General features: G+C 38.1%; 1 protein-coding gene across 10 annotated transcripts in view; it reads right to left on the bottom strand.

The window, feature by feature from the left end:
- ythdf3 (YTH N6-methyladenosine RNA binding protein F3) overlaps positions 1-16,298 on the bottom strand; it is a 35,907-nt gene extending 19,609 nt beyond the window's left edge. Inside the window, exons 1-3 of one of the 10 annotated variants that reach the window (XM_069921389.1) lie at positions 15,974-16,298; positions 15,699-15,723; positions 12,067-12,146 (exon numbers count right to left, since the gene is read on the bottom strand). In XM_069921389.1, coding sequence (XP_069777490.1) covers positions 12,067-12,146; positions 15,699-15,723; positions 15,974-15,997 — 129 coding nt within the window. In that variant the 5' untranslated portion in view covers positions 15,998-16,298. Of the gene's footprint in view, positions 1-10,235; positions 10,377-12,066; positions 12,147-13,717; positions 13,805-14,330; positions 14,353-15,698; positions 15,724-15,973 lie in introns of those variants that run through there. The other 9 variants (XM_069921392.1, XM_069921391.1, XM_069921398.1 and 6 more) reach the window with 9 other exon arrangements.
- Between the last annotated feature and the right edge of the window lie 606 nt (positions 16,299-16,904).

Consider the following 16,904-nt stretch of genomic DNA (forward strand, 5'->3'; position numbering starts at 1 on the left):
TTCAAAAAGGAATTGAGAGTTGTTTCTGAGGCCTCAGTCCCAAATCATTCTGACTAATAACAGAGGGTTTTCAGGCAAATAAATGCTGTTAAGTTTAATGATATACATAGAATCAATACTGTCACAACCACAAATACCATGGCAGTCATTAACCTACAGTTTAAATAAGACTTGAGCTAAAACAGTGCACTTCATTTTAAAACAAGAGCCTTGAACAATTTGTTTTTTCTTCTTTTTCAGAAATGCTGTATTGAAATTAAATGTCCTTTGTATGCACATTTAATTCCAACAATTAATTTCATATTTCCAGTTGCAATTATATATACCAAAATAACTCCCATGATTTTTCTCTGAATGGGACTTTTGAATGTGGCATGGAGTCATTTAGTTTAGCCGAATTCATCGATATGACCAAAGTGCTTCCCTGAGCTCGACTCATTTGCCTACAGGATCATTTCCTCTAGACTTTTATATCGGTCCAAATTAATGCTAAACATTGTAATCACACCTACATCTACTATTTCCTCTAAAAGCACATTCCGTATACCCACCATCCTTTTCTGTGGAAAAGCTTGGCCCTCAATTGGACCCATTTAAATTTTTCTTCTTCACTTTAAATCTATGTCCTCCATTTTTAGCGCTTAGAAGGAAAAGGTACATCTTCAATATTTTAAAACCTTTAATTATGAAATTTAAGATGTCTTTCTCTTATTTTTATTAATTTGATATAGAGATGTCTTCACACAAAATGATTTAAACCCCAAACATTCTTAGTTGGATGTGAATGCCAACACTGAGGCAACACTTCCTAATCCATGAAGATCCCCCAAATCCTCTGTTTGCTCAATGATATTTTTCTCATTTGCAATAATCAGCTCTTTAACCTCTGGTCCTCTGATGACACTCCAAGTCATTTGGTAATTTCTTAGTATTTCTCTTTGCTCAAAGATCAAAGCACACATACATTTACTTCTGATAACTATATTAAGCAAAACATCCTTTTTAATATAGACTTCAGTGAATGCACAATTATGGAGAAAGCAAAGTTGCAAAAAAAAAAATTTGAATGCACTAAATCAGTTCTTTGCTCAGTTGGGCACTGTTCTTTACTTACAACTTATATTTAAATAATTATATTCAATTAAATAATGATACTTTTAAATTAGTGGTGCATTGATAGTTTACAACAATGTTCAGCAATACGACATCAAAAATTTTAAAAGACTGTACTATTTACCTTTGCATTTTTTTTGTAAATAAAGTTTATTTTTGGAAAAAGTGGTGCATTGACTATCAATTACAACAGGGGTCACCACCTGTGGCTCAGTGATGTGGCTTTCATTCAAGTCCGCTACCCAAAAACCAAACCAAGAGTACGTTTCACTGTCTCCATCTTTACATTAATGGTTACATTTTCTCCATAACCAGAATTTATTGTCGTAATCATTATGAAATTTGCTGTTTTACGGTAGCATCAGAGTGCAAACATTTATATAAACCATCTTCCAAAAGTAAAAAAGTGCATGAAAAGTCAAAGTAAGGCAGTGTATTTGGTTCAATGATTATTCAGGAATCTGACAGCAGAGAGGAAGAAGCTGTCCTTGTGCCACTCGAGTGCTTTTCTTCAGGCTCCTGTACCTTTTTCCTGACGGTAGCAGAGTGAAGAGGACATGACCTTGGTGGTGGGGGTCCTTGAGGATAGAGGCTGCTTTCATAAACAGTCTTTTATAGATGTCCTCAATGGAGTAAGGTCTGGTGCCTGTGATGTTGCAGGCTCTGTTAACAACTCTCTGGAGTTTTTTCTTATCCTGAGTGCTGGTACCTCTGTACCAGACAGTGATGCAGCCAGCCAGGATGCTGTCCACAGTACACCTGTATAAGTTTTTGAAAGCCTTTGGTGACATACCTAATCTCCTTAAACTCTTCACAAAGTATAGCTGCTGTGGAGCCTTCTTTGTGATTGCATCGACATGGAGAATCCAAGATAGATCTTTGGAGATGCTGAAACCCAGAAAATCGAAGTTCTTGACCCTCTCCACTACTGAGCCATGTTCTACTAACTTCCCCCTGAAGTCCTCAATCATCTCCTTGGTTTTGCTAATGTTGAGCGCAAAGTTATTGGCATGACACCACTCAACAAGCTGATCCATCTCCCTCCTGTTCACTTCCTCATTGCTGTTTGTGATTCTGCCAACAACCATGGCCTCATCGGCAAATTCATAGATAGCAATGGAATTATGCTTGGCTACACAGTTGTATGGTTGTATACAACCATACAACTCCAGAGAGTTGTTAACAGAGCCTGCAACATCACAGGCACCAGACCTTACTCCATTGAGGACATCTATAAGGATAGTGTGTGAATTGGACACTTATTCTGGAAAGGGAACATACTTCGACTAAACGAAATTGATACATCAGCTAATAAAATTATTACATCGTTTATTTCCACTTACATTTTTTTCTAGGTAACATCACAGAAACACTAATCCTTGTACATATTCCAAACATTTAAAGACTTTGGCAAAACATCTTTGTTGTATCTAATCCACAATAGTCAAAACCAAGCTTTGAACAAGAGAACATTGAAAATACAATTTTTAATTTAAGTGGGTCAGTCATTGTATCATTAAAAGCTGCCATTTTATTTTGTCCACCTTCATTGATAAATGAAGTGCTTTATATTAAGAGTAGAATTTTTCTTCTTATAAAGCCAACCACATTTAAAAATTATGAAGTAAAACATTTTCTGACTATAGATTCTTCTGCTGTGTGCTGTTTCACTGAGACATGGCTGACTCCTTACTTCTCCAGACTGCTGCAAACAAGAGAGTTCCTTAATTCACTGGACACACAGCATCCCTCACCTGCCACAAGAATTCAAATCAGCTACACTAACAGTATCTACATCCTACCTGTGGCAAGCTTGATGAAACCTTCACCTCCATCAACAGTCTTGAAACAAAGCACTCTGAAGCAATGGTCCATCACAGCCAGGGACTTCAATCAGCCAACCTCAAGAATTTCACTAGTGCATCATCTGCCCCACCAGAGGCCCCAAAACCTTCAACCACTGTTACACCATAAAGAATGCCAATCACTCCATGCCATGACTGCACTTTGGCTAATCAGACCAGCAGGTTGTGCTTCTCTGACCAGTTTATAGGCAGAAGCATTAGGACCCAGTATCTCAGAGCAGGTCCAAGGAAACAAATGACATTTTTTGTATGACTTTTTGACTCAGTAGACTTGCTCATATTCAAGGACTCAGTGACCAACCTCAACAAATACCATCACAGACTTCAACAAGTGTATGACTATCAATGGAAGCAATCCCCATTGTGTTCCCCATTTGGAAATCTGGACTGAACAGAGGTCCACTTACAAACAAGGTCCAGATCTAAGGGGTGAAGGAAAGCATCCAGTCTTGTCGAGTACGGAAAACCAACTGGCTAATGTATTCACTGATATCTTCAGCATTGCACATCAACAGGGCATGGTGTCCACCTGCTTCACATTCATAGTGATGAAGTGTTTTGAGAGGCTGGTGTTGAACCAGATCAGCTCATGTTTGAACAGCAACACAAATCCATTCCAATTTGCCTACTGCAGCATCAGGTTTATTTAGATGCCATCTCACTGGTTCTCAACAAAACACGAATACCAGGACAGCAAAAAAGCATACATCAGGATACTCTCTATTGACTACAGTTCAGCATTCAACACCTTAATTTAACTAATGAACAAACTCCAAAACCTGGGCAGAGCAAATACCCCACTGTGTGGTTGGATTCTGCATTTCCTCATCTCCACACCCCAATCAATGTGGATTGGCAAGAATATCTCAACAATCAGCATTAACACAAACGAGAGCTCCAAAAAGCTATGTACTTAGACCCCTTTGCTCACCCATAACTGTGTGTCTCAGTACAGCACCACCATTAACACATTTGCTGACAATATCACCATAGAGGGCCGTATAAAAAGTGATGAATCGGCATACAGGAAGGAGATTGAAAACTTGGCAAAATTGTGTACGAACAACTTCTCACTCAATGTCACTAAAATTAAGGAGCTCACTATAGACATAGAAAGGGAAAAACTGATCATTGGGCAAGATACCTGGGAATCACCATCTTAGATGACCTTTCTTGGACCCAATGTACTAATGCCATCGTGAAGAAAGCACATCAGCACTTCTACTTCAAGGGTTTGTAGATATTCAGTATAACTTCTGAAACCTCAGCAAACTTCTACAGATGTGTAGTGTCAAGTGTACTAACCAGCATCATGGCCTTGTATGGGGGCACCAATACCTCAGAGTGCAAAGCCTTGAAAAAGGTAGTGGACATAGCCCACATCACAGGCAAAATTCTCCCCAGCATAGAGAGAATATATGTGGAACACTGCCCTTGGAGAGAAGCAGCAATCATCAAGGATCCACACCACGCAGCACATGCTCTGCTCTCGCTGCACAAGAGGATAGATGCCACAAGACTCGAACTACCAGGTTCAGGAACAGTTGTTATCCCTCCACTATCTCATTCCAAAACAACAAACTCAGACTGTTTAAGGGCTCTTACTTTGCATATTATTTATTTCCGAATATTTATTTTTGTTTTGCAGTTCATTTTCATTTCTTTTTTACATTTCTCACTTTTGTATACCTTTGTATCTTTTTTCTTGTGTGCAGTTTAAAGTTACTGATAAGTAGAATTGTGCCTGCCCCACAGGAAAAAGAATCTCAGGGTTGCAGATATGTGATGCATGTATTCTGACAATAAATTTGAATCCAAACTTCAAGTTGGGTGATCTAGTCCTAGACAAGAAATCCAGGTATGTCCTCTGCAAGCTTGTAGGACACACCAAGCAGTACTGAAACAAGCTTGAGTGGCTGATGAACTTCAGGAATGCTCATCACTGTGGAAGAACATGTATGCTACAGTGAAAATGGGGAGAATAGCAAGCCACAGCACAGCAGAAATTTCAATGCATTCTATGTTTGGATCCTGAGAGAACAAGCAGGAAGCGACTAGCTCAGATGGAGTCCCTGGACATGTCCTATGAACCTACACAGACCAGCCAGCAAGAATATTTGCAGACATCTTTAATCTCCGCCGACATCACAAATTCTGTGATCAACTTTAAGGTGCCAAAGAAAAACCTACCAGGCCTTAATGGCTACTGCCCAGTGACTTTGTTATTTACCATCAAAAGGTGGATCATATCTCACATTAACTCCAGCCTCCCAGCTCGCCTTGACCCAGTTCAGTTTGCTTACCTATGCAAGAGGTCTATATTTGATGCCATCTCTCTGGCCCTCGACTCAGCCCTGGAACATCTGGACAACAACTATCCACTGACCATGGCTCTGCGAAAAACACCACAGTTCCAAACTCTGGGTTCTTGGCCTCAGCACCCACTTCTGCAACTGGATCAACAGGAGTCTGCAAGCATGAGGATTGCAAACACCAACTCCTCCACAATCACCGTCAATACCAAGTCTGTGTACATAGTCTCAACATTATAAACCCTGTATGCCACGACAGTATAGTTAATCACTGCTCCAAATTAATATACAAATTCACAGATGACATGACCACTGTAGACCAGATCTCAAAACAATGCAACTGATAGATGGCCTAATGCCTTGACCCCAGGATAACAACCTTTTGCTCAATGTTAGCAAGACTGAGGTAGGTAGTCACCGACTTCAGAAAGAGATGTAGAGTTCCTTCCCGAGGACATCAATGGTTCCAAGATTGATGATCAACAACCTACCCTGGCCCAACCACGTTGAAGAAAGCACACCAAAGCCTCTACTTCCTCAGGAGCCTGAAGAAATGTAGCATGACCCCAATATACCTCAACAACCTCTACAGACGAAATGTATCCTATTAGGATGCATCAATGTGTAGTATGGGTGATGCTCTCCCAAATTTGAAAAATAAATGCTAAGAATTACAAGGACAGCTCAACACCAAACCATCTCATTCCCTCCATCGACTCCATCAATGAGTTTGAAAAATTAAAGGACTCATCCCACCCCAGCCACACTCTCTTTTATCTCTTCCCGTTAGGAAGGACACTTAGTGTGTGAAATCATGCATCGCTAGATTAGGAGACAGTTTCTTTCATGCTACTATTCAGACTTCTGAACAATTCTCCCACCAGTAAATTAATATTGCACATACTCCATTCAAACTGATTTCTCACTGTAACACTATTCACTGTAGTGTTTCATACTGCTGTAAGGATAGATTTGCTGGTTAGCATGCAAAACAAACCTTTTCACTGTACCTTATTGTGACAATAAATGTAAACTTGATTGCAGATACATGGGTCATGGCATGGCAAGACAATAGAATTCCTTATTCATCAAGATACTGCCAGTTTCAATGAATGAAATTTCAAACATTTTACATTATATACTAGTCACGAGACCCAGGGGTCTAATTTTTCAAATCTTACTGAAGAATATGCAAACATTTAACTTTGTAACAGGTCTGTTATATTTCTAATTCTGCAGCAAGGATAAAACATCCCTAAAAAGGTTAGCAAACCCTTGCAAAGACATTCCTTCAAAAATTTATTTGAAAATTTGAATATTTATTAGTGATTTAACTAAGCTAAGGATTTTCCTATCATACCATTTTGATATTTACTAAATGATTGTTTAATAATATTACCAGGTAAATCGTAAGCTTTCAGATCAGAATATGAAAACCAGTGACATAACTTGTAACTGTTATGCAATATTCTCAATCCAGATTCAAATATAGGAATAGGACCTAAAAGTATTGCCTATTTTAGGAACGTTTGCTAACAATTTCCTAAACAATCTGCTGCCTGAAATTTTAAAGAAATCAAACTAGAGAAATCAAATAAATTTTGGGGTGCCAGTAAAGTTATTTACATTAACTTTCAAAGAAAACTACAAAAGTATCAGAAATTAAAGAGCACTGTAAATAAATTTCAAAAAATAATTGCCCTTTACTTTTAATAACCAAGTCAGATCCACTGAAGAGAACAGGGATCAGAAGGCTCTGCATCACTTCCATTACCCTGAGAGATAGACGGAAGTGAAAATGCTAACATAAGATAATTCAATGAGCAAGGAAAGAGTTGTGAAAGACAGGAAATGACATAAGCATTTGGTACCAAACAACTTTTGGGGTCCAATATTAAAAGATGATTTTTCAAAGCATTATGGAGGTTGCCTGCTCAACAAAAGGACTTTTGAAGTATGCAGAGGTACAGTGACAAAAATTCAAGTTTAATTGAATTTAGTGATCAAATAACAAAGCATCAAGTGGAGCTCGTGCTGTGCACAATGGATTGATCACCCCAGGCAACAGAGTTGACAATTACTCCTCTGTGCTACACGATTTTATGAAGCAGTTTCAGTTACAGGTAATTTAAAGAAAATTAAGAAAGTAAATTAATGGCTCCAATTTAATTTGGACAACCCATTCTCCGCAATTAGTCACACAAAACACCCCCCTCTGTAATCAGATCCTGGACTTCCTAACAGAAGGACCTTTAACGCAATGAAAAAGCCTAAATGTAAAGGTGAAGATTCTCCACCATTACATCGGGAAGCTTACCTTCTTGACTGCCCCGTGACTGGCTCCAAAGCGTCAACTGCGATCTGTCTCAGAGAAGGGTAATCGGCAGAGCACAGTGCTCTGCTGTCTCGCACAAATGTAATGCCACTGTTGCAGCTGATTAGAGGCAGGGCAATAAAGGCCTTACTAAGGGTGCGATGGATCTCTGCCCGGATTCCAAGACCGGCTGAAAACATCACAAGCATCTGTCTTGCCTGCTCCGGGGTTGCCTTGATCCACTACAGGGCTCTTTCCGTGTCGGCGCGTATGAATGGCGTCAATTAGGCGGGTGGCGCCACTGCACCAGTTGCCCCACCTCCATCAGCTCTGGAGGGCGCCACAAGGCACTGCTCAACATGAATGCGACACAGGAACAGCCTTTTAGGGCTGCTTGATGAAAGGCAAGTTCATATTTTCCCTCTGTGCTTTAGCCAGCCTCCAGGTGGAGGCCTGGCATGAAAAGGCCTAGAAAGACCAGTCTGTCCAGTCAGTAGCAGATCTTTGAGCACCATCACACTGAGCACTGGTACACCTCAGGGCTGTGTGCTCAGCCCACTCCTATTCACACTTCTGACCCACACCAATTCCAGCTCCAACAGTCTCATCAAGTTTGAAGATGACACAACATTAGCTGGCCTCATCAGCAACAATGAGTTGCACTGCAGAGAAGTGGTGTAAAATCTTGTGAAATGGTGAGAGAGCAACAACTTAAGTCTCAATGAGGACAAGACAAAGAAGATGATTGTGGACTTCAGGAGGACCAGAAATGATTGCCCTCCATGACAGATCAACAACTCTGTATTAGAGTACGAGGTTCCTTGGAATTCACTTATTCAGCGACCTATCGTAGATACTTAATATCTCCTCACTTGTCAGGAAGGTGCCATAGCGCTTGCTGAGAAGACTGAAGCAGGCAATGCTACCATTGTGTCAACCTTCCATAGGAGTTCTATCAAGAGCATCCTGGCTGACTGCATCACAATTTGATATGGTTGCTGCAGAGAAATAGATCGGAGGTCAAGGTAAAGACTACAAGTCAAACAGGAGATCAGAATTGGAGAAAAGAAACTAGGACTATCAATTCAGAAAGGATATCAAATTCACTGACAAAGTATTTATTGCAAATCCACATGATATCCACCTTCTTGAAAGATGTTGGAGCCATTTTTATATAGACATATGCAGCATATTCCAAAACATTCCTGACGATGCAGGATGATGGTCTAAAAACTTAAAGAGACAAGACGATCATTGATGAATACCCAGTATCTGACCTACTTTTTGTAACTAAAGTAATTATCAGTGATCCCCAGTCAAGTTTCTGGCCTCCAGATGACTGATGGTGGGAGAGTTCAACAGTATCAAAAATAAACATCAGTGTTAGGTAGCCTGAACTTCATTTACTGGAGAATGGCGTATGGTACTATTTAAACATCTTCCCAATCTGAAAACTCTCCAGGTTCTGTATCATGGAAGGACAGGAAGTTCTGTAGGCCAAGAAGTTGCAAATATAACTAGTATGCAAATATTGTCAAAAATGGAAAACAATATTATGAAGGGATGGTCCTTGATGAAGCAGCTGAAGATGGTTGGGTCCAGTAAAATTCCTTGGGGTTCCAAGCAGTGATGTTCATGAGGCAAGATAACTGACCTCCAAATATTATATCACTTTTTTGATACCAGGCATAATACTAGATACAAAGTTCCAACATTCCCAAGGGCACTCACTTTGTGACATGAGCATAAGGTCATCCAAAATTGTACTATCTGTATTCAAGCTTACAAAGTACCTTTCCCATCACCCCTGTGCCCAATTGGCTTCAAAATTTCATTTCGACACATCAATAACATACAATGAGACCAAATGGCTTTGACATCACCTTTGAAATGTAATAGAGATCTGATTAGGACTTGACCCATCACACAAAGGCAGAAGTGTGATTTATAGATGTGCGTCAAACGAGTTTCACCACAAATTAATGGTGGAAGGGGTTAAGAGATGAAATATGGAAAAAAAAATAACCTTTTTCCTTCATTTCCTAGTCAATGTAATGAAATTACTAACTTCTAAGATTGTAATGCTCTGGCACTTTTAGGTCAGGATTCTCGAATTATGATCTTTTCGAAGTAATGTTTACAATTTTAATGTTAATTTATACTGAAGAACAACTGTAATATCAAAGCAAAATTATAAATATGTATAGGGACCAAATATATTTTTACAATAATACTTTGGAAGTGATCCTCATTTTAATGAAAGCACTGTTGCAATGTGTTCATACTTGATGCATTACAAACCACCAGATTCCAATGGAATTGGAATGATTATATGTTGTTTATGATGATGTATTTTAAAAGTTATTGATGACTGTCTGCCTTACAACAGGCAGAAGGAAATTTTGTGTAATATTACATTTTCTTGGTTATTAAATGGTAATAAAAGGAATCTTGGATCTTAAAGGAATCTTGGATCATGTCTATTGACATGAATTTGCCATGTATTATCCTTGTGTCCCATTTTATTCCGTTCAGAGTGGACCAACAAATACAATTACCCCTACCTGTTCCTTCTCCTGGTCTGTCAGACATACCAGGAGCAGAAGCAACCTGCAAAGCTTAAGTACCCACCTGCCGCCTTGGTCATTCAGAGTCGAGAATTCCCTTTGGCTGAGCAACGGACTGGGCAATGCAAACATAGGTGATCCCTCAAACACGAGCCAGGCACCTTCACATTGAAAAGGCCGACGGTGACCCGTTCCTTCATTTCAAATAGAGAAGGACCTCATGGAATTTTCAGACACCACAAGCAGGGACAAAGCAATCTGGAAAAGAAAGTCCAAATCCCAAAGTGCAAACTCTACTTCCCCAAGATAATTCTTAACTCCTGAAGACCACCACCAATCTGGCAGAGTTGGAAATACTACTATTATAGCATAACTAATCCATTCTTTTACAGGACTTACACGTAGACATCCATCAAGGATCTTTGGACAGTAATCAACAATAAGCACTGTGGACAAATATACATCCCTAAACCAGCTAAAATGACAAGAAAAAAAATAATCAGGATTTGGCAAAACTACTCAAGATCAAAGCTACTAATTTCCAAATTCTATTTCACCTTTACCCATGATTATAGAGGTAGAATAAACATGTACATTAGGGGGCGGCACAGTTAGTGCAGCAGTGAGCACAATGCTATTACATGAATCCCATGCTGTCTGTAAGGAGTTTGTATGTTTTTCCTGTGTTGGCATGGGTTTACTTGGGGTGCTTTGGCTTCTTCCCACCCTTCAAAATGTGCAGGGATTACAGGTTAGATGGAGTATTTGGGCAGCATGGGCTCGTGGGCTGGAAGGGCCTGTAACTGTGCTGTATGTCTAAATTTAGAATTTAAATTTTAAAAATTATTCTTCAAAATTCTGTACCAAAATTTGATTTCCTCTCAAATGTGTTTGTTCTGGAGAATAAATTTTGATCTAATATTGAACAGTACTTTGAAAATTCTGCTTTCTCAGGTTACCTTTTGGATATTTTAAACAAGAACACACTTGCCAGGATCATATCTATAAATATACCCACATCACTGTGAAGAGGAAAAAGAACCATACATAAAATATCTTTGTTTATTACTACATAATTGGGGAAATGTCATATTGCAATTATAGTACTTGTGCACCAATTCACTGCATTTTTTTTTAATTAAATAGTTTTCAGAGATTTATTGAAGGATGTAATATTTGAAAATAAACTAAATTGCACAAACTTAATTTAAGATAGAATCCAACAATTTTCAGTCTTTCTGCAAATCCTCTCCTTAGGCTGGTATTTTCCACACCACCACAGCCTCTTTCAAGACATCCTCACACTAAAGCACCAATAATGACCTTATGGTTAGAAAATGCAACCTGCTTTACAGAATTCATTGATTTCAGAGTAGATCAAAGCAACTAAATTCCTAAGTATGAAAGTGATTTAGTTGCCAACTGCAGCAAGAGCCCAAAATGCAGCTGTATCCATCTGACAGCATGGTTTCCATCAACAGTCCTGAATTCAAAAGCAGCAACAAAATCTTAGGTGATGTAATGCAAATAGAGTTAAAGATATAATGTAGACAACTGATCACTTTGGTTCATGAAAAGCTATGGACCCATCTTATATCTATCTATGATGTTTGTCTTAAAGCAGTCATTCTTGTAAATCAAAAAGTTCAGGTTGCAACTTCCATACAACTTGTTTTGCTTCATTAATAAAGTTAGTTTCTATTCTTGACCTGAGTCACACAAAACATTAGTTGTTCAATCAGCTTTATGGCCTATACTTAAGACAGTAATTTTATTAGCATTGGGCAATTTGAAATACAGATGAAGAAATATTATGCATGCACTTTTGTTTTAAATAGCAATGCATACAACATGTCATACTCAGTAAAAATGTTCTTTGATAATTAAGTACTTACCTGATTTGCCTGGCTCGTTAAATAAGGTTCAAAATCATCATCATTCACTGTGTCTTTTTGATGCATCGAACCGTTCTGAACTGTAATTAAAAATATTTGATTAGCCACTTCTCTTAACCAATTGAGCCACCTTTTGAAATACAACTTACTAAACTTTGTTCAATGTAGGCTTCTATACCAATATATTCAAAATTAATGATGAAAATAACAGGTGTCCAATGAAATGTAAATGAATTTAAGAAGTTGTAGGATATCCTGAATGAATGCATACAGCACAATTAACAGAACATTATGCAATTTCCAAGTTGCACTTGCTTTTCAAATTTATTCTACCACCATACAAAAAGGGTATAGAACAGAAAAGAATGAATGCACAACATATCTCGGTTAATTATAAGGTAACATGATCAATAGCTGCACGACACGCACACAAGAACCAACATCTAAACAGTCCAGGAAAAAAAAAAGCAGTCCTCAAAGAATTTTGTAATAACATTAGCATTGAATCTTGCACTGCATATCATTCTTCTGGTAAGGTACAATTTAAAGTCAAAAAGTTTAACTAAAAATAAAAGAAGCCTTCACATCAAATTTTATTTACACATTTAATTACCTAGTCTACAGTATCAACACATGCATGTACCATTTTTATTTACTCAGTTGTCTTAAAACATGATATACATTAAATATCTATGTAGATTGTAAAAATCTTTTCTTGATCAAATGTACTCAGTATATTTTTTTTAAAGCTTTTTCTTCCCCAAAAAGGGCTCTTTTGTACTGACAATTGTATGACTACATACTCTATGCATGTTTTTATTATTAAAAATTGAGTCTTGCCCATGGCAAAGTTAACAACAGAACAATTTGCTAAACCTAGATTATAGCACATGTCACTATTCAAGTACAGATTTTCTTATGAAGACCATCTATAATTGCTTTGAAAGTTCAAAAATAATTTTGTGTGACATTGAAATGAGCTATGGAAACCAGAGTACTTGTAAATAAATATTTTAAAATAATTCTGCCCATTTAAACCCGTCCCGCTGTTTTTTGGAGGGTGGGAGAAAACCGAGACACCTGGGGAAAACCCAATTAGACAAGGGAAGTACATACAAACTCCATGCAGACAGCGATGGATTCAAACCAGAGTCGCTAGCGCTATAATAACATCACTAACCATGCCGCCCTATAAATAAGGCTTCATAATCCTAAATCCAGTTCATAGTAAATCAAGAGATATGCTTCAAGGGTGAAAGAAAAATCAAGAAATGTAGCTTGTTTCTATGATGATAAACTTTTGTTTAAATGCCACAATGAAATTGGAATTATATACTTTGATTAATTAAGTCATATCAATAAATGAATAGGAAAAGTTCTGCAGCTGGGTTACAATGACAGTAACTCCACATATTTATTTCTAATTTGTAAAAACTTGGGCATCTGAATCTACTATTTAGATTCATATTGTGTACATATTATGACTAACAGTTTAGTGATTAAGTGTCAAGAATTAAATACATAGGTGGCAAGCATTTTGTTTATATTTGTTGAGTACTTGCTTGATTACTGTAACATAAATATCTACAAGCATCACCTGTGTACGAATATTTACTACTAAAATTAGTTCATGAGGTGGAAAGATCTATACCTGGTCTTCATTGCAGTTATACATACAAGATCTAATAATAAAAATACATTTAAAGAAGCCTGCAGTCGACCATTTATATTCAGTAATAATGCAGAGATGAGATGTTCTAAGAATTCCATGAAATTATATCTCGTTTTTCTCTCTCTGCCATTCCTCATCTAGGAGGAAAAAAAAATCATTTATACCGCTGATTTTGTTACTGCAACATACCTCAATAACTGTATGGTAAATCAAACAATGCAAGCTCCCCTCCATGTGAGATATCACATCTCCACATGGCAGTTCAAATAGCAATAAATTTAAAGAATCTTCATAGCCGAGACAAATGCTTTCAGGTCTCTGCAGTTTGAAATTGGTCTGAGAGCAGATCTAAATGTCAACTCAATCACTCAAAATCCCATCAGCAGTAAACAATGCACACTACAATTAGTTGGGCTGAGGAAATGGGCATAAACAGGAAATGGGAGTCAAAGCTTGGTACATTCCTAAATACTTAGTTAATTTTAGTGAATATGACCATAGTTCATGCAGTGAATAGTCATTTTTCCCAAAGAAATTGTGATCATTTCACATTTCTAATTTTTAATTGCATGCAGAATGGCCCAACACTTACTTTCAATAATAACCCAAGATCAATGGTGCTTTCTGTTATTTAAATAAAACAGAATTTTCAATTCAGAGGCAAATACACATTTAAGCTTTGATATTGAAATATTGCTGGCTTTTAGCTTCATAAAGCCTTACTCCTTGCCTCATGATTGAAATTCATGAAATAGCACAAAATTGCTGCACTTGCATTTCAGATATACATTAGATTTGCCAAAGTTATAAATTATTATTGTAAGAATGGAATCTCATGGCTTTAGGCTTTTATTATTGATTGAGAGGACTTAAAATTAAAATGTACTCTAACAAATAGCTTTCCTTTCTTATAATCCATTCTTTCTTTCTGTACTCAATTTCATCTGTTCAAATTTCCATCCTTGCCAATAACTACACTGCCAATTTCACAATATCTACAAGCTGATTAGTGATAGTTTAATACTATATTCCCGGTTCAGTTTCCAGGTGCTTTCAAATTCCTCATCTCAATAACCTTGCCCTCAAACAGGAAAACAAATTAAAACCTGGAACAAGTCTAAATAATGACAAAATGGTGAAAAATATAAATTATGGTCCAAATTTTAAATTGCCAGCTAATATAAACAATTGAACTCATAGCTGCAAATGAAATTCACAACAGAACTATTCAAAAACAGTTTTAGTCTCCCTGCTGTCAGTATTTCATGTTATAAATTGCATCTAAAATTTATTTTAGTATCTTATTGCATCAAAAACTGTCAATGCAATTTATTATGAACATTATTAACAATTTTGGAGTCATAAAGGATTATGAAGAAGTTAAACCTTGATTGTATTTAATGAATGAGCAATACCACTTTGTTTACAACTTCCTTAGCTACCAAGAAACATTTAGTTAAGCAAACATTCTATTTTAAAAAACCAAATACATCATGTTGTTTTCACAATAAATATCAAATCCTTGGATACCATATGTTGCCACTAAATTAATATTACTGCAAACAAAATGGCAGAAACACTCAACAGGTCAACCAGCAGCTATGAAGAAATGAAAGTTAACGTTTCTAATCAACAACTCTTCAGAGATACATTTGATAAGGGGCCAGTCCTAAAACAATGACTTCATTTCCTTCCTAAGTCACCAAGTTCAGTATCTTTTTTCGGTTCAATTACATTTTAATTTTCAGAGTAGAAAATACATCCTACAATATGCATATTAGACATGATCTTAAATTATATAAATGGAGAAAAAAAAGTTTGCAAACATAGAGGAGTTTTGAAATAAATGCTATTGTCAGGAAAAAGATTCGAGTTTAAAACGATCTAATAAAAGAAACAAAAAGTTTTTTAAAAAAATAGTAAATCTGTGAAACTAACAATGAGTTAGGGACCAACTCACCTTTACTTCCCTGTCCTTTCGGTCTCTGATGTAGTATCGTGTTTAATAGAAAGCAAAAATGCAAAAAGAAAAAAAAACACAAAAAAGAAAACACGCGTCAGTACCTTATGGAAATTCGGAATTCAATATTAAAACATCTCATTTTAAAGTAATAAATAAACCTTGTTGCAAGAGTCTAAGCGACAGGAAATATGGAAGGGAAAGAGGGAACGAGTCGTGGCCTGCGAGGAGGCGGCGGGGGCCCGGACTCGAGCACTCCCCAGCCGGCGCATTACCTGCTCCACGCTGGTCGCAGACATTCTTCATTAAACAACAGTGGGCAGGGGCTCGGCCTCGGCCTCAGGCTCCGCGACTTTTTTTAAAAAAATCGTGCTCCCAATGGATCGCGCAGCGGCCCGAGCCCGTGACGGTAAATCCCAGGAGGCGGAGGAGCGAGCCACTGTTCGTCGGCAGGTTTGCACTCGGGCCCGACCCCTCACTCTGGCAGCAGCGGCTGCCTGTGTGTACGTGTCTACAGATGTACGCTTACTCGTTCTTTTGCACACAATGGCGGAGCAGTTCTGCACCCACTTCCGCTCACAGCCTCTGACCTTCCGGCATCTGACGTCAATGCGAGAAGGACAGCCGGCGTGCAGGAGTGCGAGAGGAGCTGGGCGCCTGGCGCGATGCAGTCCTCCGACCAAGGGGCGGCGCCACACGGGGGAACACAACCCAGTCTCCCTCGGGCTGCCATCCGTTGGAAGACAAAGTACTAAAGTTTTAACCCAGTGGGGTTCAAGCGTTGTCTTCCCAACCACCTTAAGCAATCCCTTACTCATCACAGAACACCAATGGCAGAGGGATTGCTTAAAATGATGTGGTGTGGGTGGAAAGAAAAAGGTTGAAAATGACTTTTAACCTCACAAATATTTTATTCATTAAAAATATCTTATTCATCAAAGAAATACTGGAGGAACTCAGCAGCGTCCACAAGAAGTAAAGACATAGAGCTGACGTTTCAAGCCTGAGCCCTTCTTCAAGGTACGAGTAAAAAGCAGGCACAGAAATTAAAAGACTGGGGAGGGAAGAATGGGCATGCGGAGGAGCACACACCGACAGGCAAAAGGTATAAATTGGATCTGGGTGGGAGGCAGGAGAAAGGAAAGGTGAGGATTGACTGGGATGTGGGCTCTGTGGAAGCAGAGCTGGAGGAAAGGAGACAAAGGG

Source organism: Narcine bancroftii, chromosome 2 (assembly GCF_036971445.1).
Source record: "Narcine bancroftii isolate sNarBan1 chromosome 2, sNarBan1.hap1, whole genome shotgun sequence".
NCBI classification, from domain to species: Eukaryota; Metazoa; Chordata; class Chondrichthyes; order Torpediniformes; family Narcinidae; genus Narcine; species Narcine bancroftii.